The 9,983-nt window shown below is 34.4% G+C and overlaps 1 protein-coding gene across 2 annotated transcripts in view; it reads left to right on the forward strand.

Annotated features, from left to right (window-relative positions):
* The window catches only part of DPY19L1 (dpy-19 like 1), a 48,112-nt gene extending 41,416 nt beyond the window's left edge, over window positions 1–6,696 (forward strand). For both annotated transcript variants that reach the window (XM_021387156.1, XM_021387155.1), the window contains exons 20-23: window positions 2,119–2,293; window positions 3,121–3,220; window positions 3,665–3,790; window positions 4,805–6,696. In XM_021387156.1, coding sequence (XP_021242831.1) covers window positions 2,119–2,293; window positions 3,121–3,220; window positions 3,665–3,790; window positions 4,805–4,961 — 558 coding nt within the window. In that variant the 3' untranslated portion in view covers window positions 4,962–6,696. The remainder of the gene's footprint in view (window positions 1–2,118; window positions 2,294–3,120; window positions 3,221–3,664; window positions 3,791–4,804) is intronic.

A 9,983-nucleotide genomic window follows, 5' to 3' on the forward strand; every position in this document is an offset into this window, starting at 1 on the left:
TGCCAGTTAATGAAATCTGGTGCTTCTAGTAATCATTATGTTGTGGACTTTATGGGTTGTCTTGCATTATCACCATGTAATTTTTGGAAGGACACATTCAGAGTGTTTCACCACTATTTTGTTTTCAAGTTGTTTCAGTTTTCTAGGATTTAGTTTGTGCCACTGACTTAATGTAGTCTGTTAGTAGGAAGGACAGTGTTAAAAACGGAGATGGGAGAGAACAAGAGTGCAAAGTGAGATATTCTACTTCCAAACTGCACTTTGGCCCTTAGTTGTTCTGCTGTTGACTCCTACAGCTGTAAAGTGACACTAAGATCTCAGAAACCTACCAATCCAAATGTTCCGGGGAGCCATCCCTTTGGACCAGACAGCTCATGTCCAATGATTTTTTTTCCTTCTTTTCAGCATCCTAAAGTCATAGTTAGCTTGAAAAAAAAAAAAAAAAAAAAGGTGATGAATGCTAGGAAAGGTAAGGCTCCAGATTGCTGCAGTTTTTTCATAGAGAGGAAAGTAAATGGGAGTCTACCACATGTGACAAGGGCTGTAATCCTGGCCCTATCTTGAGCCTCAGAAGTCCATACCTATGGTCAGGAGTGCCCCACTTTAGGTGAGTTAAGTTAACTAAAAATACCTCTACTGTATTGCTGTTTGTGAAGGTTGTTTTGCCTCTTCAACATGTTCCCTACATTTATGCTGATTGATACCTGTAAAAGACAAGCTAGATTCTTTCTGATCTGACTGATGTGCAACTTCTTTAATGGGGAGCTGCTGGTAATCTTTCAGGTAATACATGACGGTTTTGAGTATGAGAGAGAGAAACATAGACATTCTGGTTCCATAAGGCTGTTAGGACTAAAAAAACCTCATTGGGAAAATACTAAATAGTTTTAATTGATTTTTTTTAATTGATTTTTTTTAAAATCTTTTTTCCCCTGCCCTACTGGCCATTGAGTAGAAGTAATCTTGAGGTTGAAAAATCTGACTGTGCATTATTGTTTCAGAAGAATTACTGCAACAGAGGGAGATGAACAGGGGAAGATGGGACTTGTGACCAAATGATTAATGCCTGTTACATTTATCATTATGTGAAGTTTTAGATGTTGATGAGCAACAATTTGTCTTTTCAGGTGCAAAAAAAACAAACTAAGCAAACTTAATTTATCTCACTGTAATTGAGGTCAGCACTATCCTTTCCTCTAAAAGACTGTAAGACTGTGGAAGTTTACCTGCAGCAGTACATTAGGATCTCTTGTTTATTTTGAGGTTATAGACATAATTAATGAGCTGCCTTTGAACGTGTGAGCAGTCAGCATGTAAAAACAAGCAAAAGATACTAGAAATAGTCTGTAAATGTGAGGATTTTTTTGTTTTTATTCTTTCAGGCCATTGCATGCCATATTTTAATAGCAAAAAGTGGGTAAAGGTACATGCAATGAAATATGTTTACTGAATGTTTGATAATTTTGAAATTTGAAGTATTCTGAGAGTAGCTAAAAATAGCTTATACTTTCATGTCTGATTTAAAGTTTAGTTCAAATATGGATGAGCTGTAGTGTTCTTACTCAAACTAAACTTGAACATAATGAATTCAGTACTACTGAACTACTATTTTACTTGTTTATGAGTATTTGCTTGAAGCCTACATTAAACAATCTGTATGGAGAAATGCAAGGGCTAGCCTTTTCAATTCAAGGAGGGGAAGAATAGGATATGAGTTAACTTTAGCTTGATGAGCCCAAGTTCTGGTTTTTAAATTATGTTTTTCAGAAGTTTGCAGCACTGGTTTTGCTTATAGATGCAGGTAGGAGATAAAATACTGTACAAATACAGTTAACATTATTGAATTCTCCTTGCAGAATGTGACATTTTGACGAGAACTTTAAAAGCTGTACTGGTATGAAGTTTCATTTTTGTAGTATTACAGGTAAATGCACAACGTTCAGTAAACATAAATAATTCCTGTGAGGTTTCACCAAAGTGTAGTGGAGAAGCAATAGAAGAAAAGGTGTTTTCTATTCTAATACACATTAAGTTCCTTATGGATAAATACAAATGAACTGTACTACATACATTATTACTGAATTGTTCTCAAGAAAATAATCAATTTTTGTATTTCAGTTGTTTGGATGGCTCTTCTGTAAAATCCAGCCCAAAACGTTGGTCTTTGCTATTTTAGCACTGATGGCAATAGAAGGGTCAGCAAATCTTCAGACTCAGTGGAATATCATGGGAGAATTTAGCAATTTGCCACAGGAGGAACTTCTAGAGTGGATACAAGTCAATACTAGACAAGGTAAACTATTTAATAATGTATGTTGTGTGCTGCTTACTGTGAGACGTAGCCATAGAATTTAGTATGAATGACTGCAGTTATTGCTGCTGTCCTTGGCTTTGCCTTGGGACTATCCAAAAACTCATTTAGTCACGTTTGCTTTTGAAATAGAAGTTGTCTCAAAAAGAGAGGGAAAAAACCCCACAAAAAGCTAGTTTTGTTAGACTCCAGCCCACCAGTCTAGAGGTGCTAGCCACTGGTATAGTGCTTCTACAACAAAACTGTTTTTGCAAAGTCCAATTAAAGGAGGTTTTTGCTTATGTGACTCTGGTTCTGTATGTGGGTCCATGCTCATTATTTTGCTAGAGGATAATTCAAAGTGTCTGTGTTATGGTTGCTTCTGTTCTTTCATGAAAGAAATTAGAAGTGTCAGAAAACTATCTGGAAACCAAGAATTTAAAAGCAAGAAAATACACTAAATCCAAAGAAGTCTAACATTTTTATTGCTCCTTTAACAATGGAGTGAGAAATGACAAAAAAAAATTGCGATATTGTCATAATTAATACATTCTGTTATTAATCCAAGAAAAATAGAAGATATCAGAACTCTAATATTAGATGTTTAATTATCTTGAATACTTATATTGACATCAGGGTTTTAAAATTAAAAAGAAAAAATGATTTTGTGCATGTACTGTGGGTGCTGTATAAGACTCTTTCAAAAGAAGTAAGTACTTTCCCTCTTCACACTTGTCTTTTCTATAGGATTGCTATTTTAGTTATTTGAAGAATAGTTTTCTGCTTTTACTGTTTGAATCTTGATTTCAAACATACTTTTCACTCTTCAGATGCAGTTTTTGCAGGAGCAATGCCTACAATGGCAAGTGTTAAATTGTCTGCACTTCGTCCCGTTGTGAACCATCCTCATTATGAAGATGCAGGATTAAGGTAAATATCAAAGTTGAGGATCGTTTTGTTGTTTTTTTTTAATTTTCCCTTCATTCTTTTAATGTTAGTAATATGCAGTAGGAATGGCATCATATTACGTAGTAAATTTTGTTTCAATGTCTTTGTATCTAGCCTTGAATATTACATTTCAAATGCATTGCTCTTGACATTTTTACATTTTTTGCATTTTCTATTCAAAGTAACCACGGATCTCATTGCAAAGTTGTTTCCTGGTGCAGAAAAATCAGAGGGCTCTATATACTGTTTTTGGAGTCATTGCATTTGTGAAGAAATCATTGCATTAAAGCAATTTTTTTAATTAAGATTTTTTGTAGCCTCATTGTGAAATAAAAAGCCTTTCTGTGCAACCTGAAATTAACGGGTATGCTTTCTTGCTATATTGTGTGCTAAATTGTATGAATTTATGAATTTTTCTTTTTGAAGGGCCAGAACAAAAATAGTGTATTCCATGTACAGTCGAAAACCTGCAAAAGAAGTGAAAAGTGAATTAATAAAACTAGGAGTGAATTACTACATTCTAGAAGAGTCGTTGTGTGTAAGCAGAAAGAAGTGAGTAATCTCTGTCTTTCTCACAGGAATTATACACCATCCAAGTATGTATTATGAGATCTGGATCAGGTAGTAGCTTTGAAATGTTAATCTATGCTTTATTAAAAGTGCCCATAATACATTTCTCTCAAGCTACTAAGAACTATGCTCAACTTTAGTAACTTCCTGGTCTTCATGTGCACCTGAAAAGCTGTGTTTTATGTATTTTTATACTTCACTGTAAATTACAGCATTTCGGAAAGGAAACAAGTAATCATTCTGTGATGGTAAGAACAGACACATATGTGTCATAAAAGCCCAGAATGATTATAAGGTGCAGAGCAGAAGATGGTTTGAGAACGAAAATCTGATGACTGTTGGTGGTCACTGAAAACTTTGTCACATTTAGACTGTAAGAAAAAGCTATCCTGTTATTCTTAATTTTTCTTTTTGAGCCCTTAGGACATCATTTAGATAACTTGAATTTATTTTCAGTTAGAATAAAATGAAATGAATCTATTTTATTTCTTTGGTATTATCTTCGCCAAGGTTAGGAAACTTACAGCATTATTAACATTGAAAGATAACTCTACAGATAATTTGTATTGGTTGTGTGCCTTAATAAAAAAGCAAGATGTAATACTTTTTTATAGTGCTTTTTCTATAGATGTTTTATTTAGTGAGCTTTCTTTAGATACGTCAGGAATGCGAGAATCACTGTCCAGTTCACAGGAAGTTTTAAGGGTCTCTGGTAATACATATTATATAGTGGGAAGTCTTTCATCATATGTGCTGCTCCCTCTAAATTCATTGTTATTATGTAACCACAAAAGCTACTACATTTAATGAATTGTTAGTATATTTATTGACTTTATGATCTGAGAAGAATTTCTGTATAAACATAAAATTCAAATAGAAGGCACAATCAAGTATTCATAGAAAGGTTTATAAAATCAAAGTCAGCAAGTTTTAAATACTTTTTTTTTTCCTAATGGCATTTCTTCATTTCTCTTTTCATATTTAAATATTTTCTAGGCCTGGTTGCAGTATGCCTGAAATTTGGGATGTGGAAGATCCTGCTAATAGTGGCCGGGTTCCTTTATGTACCCTGATGAGCAAGGATTCCAGGCCATATTTCATCACAGTATTTGAAAATAGCAATTACAGAGTCTTGAAGATTCCAAAAGAGTAACATTTCATTGCAATGAAGCATCAGTCTTTCAACTTTTTAAACTAGTTACTATAAGAATTCTAAATGAGAAATACATTTTTTACTAGACTTAAAATGGAAAAGTGTGTATTTTATTTTTTACCATTTTAAGTGAATTCTGATTATAGAAATATCTTAAACCTTGCAGTTTGGATTTCTATTTCAGGGTCAGTCCCTTGAGATTTGCTATGCAAATGATTATATGTTTGCACATCTTATTTAACACTGATCCAAAAGGAGTTAAAAGTAGCTATGGAAAGTACCTTCATTCTCAAAACCAATGATGTTGTGAAATGGGACTGTCAGAATGTCAAGCAAAGCAAGTTTACTTAAAGCTTTGGTGCTAGCAGCTTAAGACAGAAGGAATGGTGCTATAGCATCTGGCATCATGTTTCTCATGTTCCTTTTGCTACCATCGCCCTTCTGGACAAGGTGGTACTTACTAGAAATTCTCTTAAAAGTCGTATAGTTTCACTAGTCTTGTCTGAGAGAAGTTCTTTTTTCTTTGAGAGAATTAAGAACATTGGTCATTTTGGATTGCTTAACACATGCTTTTAAGCTTGCTTTTGAAATGGAGAACTTTGTAGGTGGACTTGAAACTTTATTATTTAGGTGCATGTTCTTGGAACCTTATTGATATTAAAAATGAAGACTAATAAGGGTAATATTTGCAGCAAGCAATAGTTTAGCTTTTTGGTGTCTAAGGATTTTTAGCATTCTTATTCACTCAGAATAAGCTGGCATAATATAAATGGAATTTTTTTAAGGGAAAATGCTTTATTCAGGAAAAAAAATCTGTTTAATAGCCTTAGAAATATACTAAAATAAATTCTTCACTGCCTTAACTAGACCTTCAGCGCCTAACTTGATAAGAAATGACTTTCAAATTTTATGCTCTATTTTCTTCACCCCCTTTATTAGATCCTGCCTGGATTTTATCATCAACATTAAAGAAAAATTGAATTTAACCCAACTGTGATATGAGTATAGTCAAACAGTGGTGTGTGGTTCTTCAGTTTTTCTGTCATCTTGGTGTCACACCAACATTATAGGTAATAAAGGACTTAGAGAATTCACTTCCCAAGATACCTAGTACACCCTTCAGTTCTTTAACAGACATAGAATTTCTGTATATTTATTGTCATGGGAAGTATCACAGTAATGGTGATTCTACAGTTTAAGACTTCTGAAGTCTCATGTTTCTCTGTATATCGTTCATTGTTGGGCTTTTTTTGTTGTTTGGACATCAGTCTATTGACATGGCTGGTCTTTTACAGCCCTAATAGCATCTGGTAATATTAGATGCTATAGGAATAGCATCTATCATGTATATAAAAGGAATAATTAAATGGGAAGCTATGATAAAGTTGTAGTGTAACAGCTAATCAGTATTCTAAGACTTCTTATTTTTTTAAAATCTGTCTTATTGAGGAGGGTGAGGGAGAATGGCTGAAAATACATTAGCTTTTTAACTTTTACAGAATAGATTTTGGAAAAATTTATATAAGGAAAATATCACACAAAAAAAGGGGCTTTTGGGAAGTTGATTTTTAAAATGTTAATTGAATTCAAGGAAGGAGAAAAAATATTTATATAAACATTGTGACTAGTGTTACAGCACAAAAAGGTACTGTATTTTTATGAAATTTACGCCAACTGTTGACATGTACTTATATGTGGTTAAATAAAAAAAAGATGGAAGTTGTTTTCAAGTTTCTAATGGATGTTACATTTCTTCTCTTATGTATTAAAATGAAGTTTAATATGGTTACCACAGCAGATATAATTGAAGCTGAATTCTGAACTAAGCAATACATGGAAGTGTTTCAGATAATTAGAACAGACTCGTGCACCTTTTTCCAGCCTCAGTGTTCATTGGAGTATCACTGCAGGTGTATATGGAAAGACAGTGAGAAAATGTCACATGCTATTTTAACACAAAGTGAGCCTGGAAGACAATTCAAAATGGTGTTGTTTGTCTAAACTTCTAAACTCAGGTAATCAAAAGTGAATGTCAAATACTGACAGACTGAAGAAACATTTGAAAGTTGACGTTCAAAGATGTACTTAAGTAATAATGAACCTTACTTGATGAGAAGGCTGGTTTTAGTGAGTACATGGCAAGACTGTTCTAGTGAGGCTTGTTTGTAAATTTTCGTCTTATGCTGAGAGACGTTGTACTGACCTTTTTGAACCAGTCTTAAACCCAAATATTATAAAACAAATATTTCTATCAAATGTTAAGATGATAAAATCTAGTAATACATAAAAATAATAGGAAAAAGAGGAAAATGCAATATATGATTGTGAGGAAGAATCATGAATTAATTAACTGGATCCATCACGTTATGAATTTCATGTTATCTCACTCCTTTTCTCTCAGTTCCAGAGGAAAGAATTTCAGTTCAAAAAATCCTGCATTTTACACATTAAGTGATCCTTTGTGGAGCCAGAATTTGGGACTCAGTCCTTGTGGGTCCCTTCCAACATAGGATATTCTATGAGTCTATGTTAATGTTATGCTTATCACTGCAAATTGAACCAGAAAAGGGAAGTCTGAAATTTCTTAACTCTCACTGAAGTTTGCAAGATCCTGAACAATAAACGTGTAAATCAAGTTCACTTTTTAAGTTTGTGCTGACCTTGACATAATTTATGCACAAGGCTGGAAAACAGTACCTAAAAACAGTTTCTCTGAATTTCATATCAGTAGTATTTGATCATACAGATATATCCACTGGCATCTGAAATACTGATAGCTTTGAATGTTCTTAGTGCAGTGGGCACAATTCCATCTGGTATCAAACTTTTGTTAATTATGGAAACTGTAACATTTAGTGGGAAGGCAAAATGAGGCATCGTAATGAAGCAAAGATGTTGAGTCCTATCCAGTACCGCCTTGAATGTCCTCGCTCTCATCTACCATTTAAAAAAATGGCTTTGCTATTTCTTTCTTTCTTTTCCCAGTTAAACAGTGAAACTAAGTCAGTATCTCTTGGACTGTTATGATTAAGACACAAGTTCTACAGCATAAGTCTCACCCCAAGATACTCCTTCAGCAAAAGCAAACAGCACTGTTGGAAGCAATTACAAATTGTTAATTATGGCTTGGGACCTATGTTTTCCAATTGCATCATTGCATAGTTTTTATAAATGCTGTTATTTAAGCTGGAAAATGTGAAGGACTGCAGTAAAACAATATGCTGTTTTTAAACCTGAAAGAATAAGGTGCTCGTGAGTCACCTCAGCAGCTGGACAAATGAAAAAAATACGAACTAATGCTAGTGCTTTTCCATGTGAGATTTATCAGTGTACCATGAAGAGAGTAGGATAACAGATGTGGCGTGAAGGGAGGACTTAACTCTAACATTTAAACATTATAAATGTTATGGATTGATTATTGTTTACGCCACATTAAGATTGTGGACATACAATTACACAAAACCTCTGAGAACTGGTAAGTTATACATTAACTGTATGAAGAACATGTGAAACCTCCTGTAGTGCTAAGGTGAGCAAATTCTCAGCTGCAGTTAAATAATATGAGCACTGCAAAGCAGTTTCAGTACAAAGTCAAAGTAGAGCACTGTGATAAACTGGCTGTAGCAGAGGTTTGTGTTGACCTGTTTGGAGCAGAGCAGGAAGATTCGAAGGGTTGGACACTGGGCTGTAATCAGGTGGCGCCTAGGAACAGCTTTTAGCCAGCTTGTGTGGAACAAAGTTTTGTTACACAGTAATGGAAAGTTGTGATTGAGCATCAGAAGTTTGTGCAAAGTAATGGAATTCAATTTTCCTCAACTTGCCAGAAACAATGCAAAATAGAGAAACTGTGTGAACACGGACATTAAGAAAAGTCAGCGAGCTCGTATGCTATCTCAAGAGTGGAGCTGGTTGGTCACACAGGCTTCTATATTAAGCAGATACCAACTGGAAGCCATTAATGAAATTCCATGCACTAAGTCATGGACTCTTAAGTGATAAATGCAAGGGAAGAAAGATGAGCCGTCTTCAAGGGTTCTCTAAAAACTTTCATCTTCAGTAGTAAAGGATTTTCCTTCTACTTTAAGAAGTAAATGACTAGTCTTATGGGTTATTCAGACTTCATGTTTTTCACCTTTGTCTCAGTGTAGGGGGGTCATGGATTGCTCTGTCAGTTCTTCAGTTTATTTTGCAGCTTATGGTGACTAAAATGTGTTGTTATGCCTTTCTTATTAGTATATACACAGTCTATCTGTTCACCTCTTAAGGAGACATGATAAATTCCAGTTTTCAATAGAGTTATTCAAAGAGACTTTAAGTTACTTAAAATGTCATAGCTAGAAGGGATGAACAACCAGATATTTACTTGAATAACAAATATTGTTTGTTTCAAAACCTAATTTTCCATGCTCTTATGTGGAGTGGCAGAAAAATAAGGTCAAACAGTACTACTTTTACCTTGAAAGAACAACTTATATTTTCTGGGTGATTTTATGGAATTTATCTGCTAGTTTCAGAACCTCTGCCTTCTCAGAAATTGGCTTCTATTTCTCGATCTTGTGCTTCAGTTCTCCATTATAGACGAAATTCTTATACTTTATGAAATTGTCAGTTGTTAGAGTGGGTTCATCATGCAGTAGTTTGGCAATTTTAATGCTTCCTCTTAGAGCATGTGGAGAACATTTATGGCTAATAGATCAAGAGATACAGCTAGAAATCACACACTGACTATAGTATTGGGTTCATATCTGGCTAACAACTCAGGCAGGATAGCTAGCATTTCAGCAGGGATTGGTGATAACATAGGGATCATACTGAGGCCAGCCCAGACTTTAGTTGAGGATTGGGTTGACTTCCCTGGTCTTTGGATCAGGCATTAACAGTTTTCCCCAGCATTTCTACTGTGGCTGGGAGGTGTCATGTCTTATAATACTTATGAGATGGGAAGATGCTGATTTATTATTGTGTAAAATTTCTGCAAATGGGAAATCTGTGACTCTCTAAAGATACCAATATGTAAGTGAA

This window comes from Numida meleagris, chromosome 2, assembly GCF_002078875.1.
Source record: "Numida meleagris isolate 19003 breed g44 Domestic line chromosome 2, NumMel1.0, whole genome shotgun sequence".
Lineage (NCBI taxonomy): Eukaryota > Metazoa > Chordata > Aves > Galliformes > Numididae > Numida > Numida meleagris.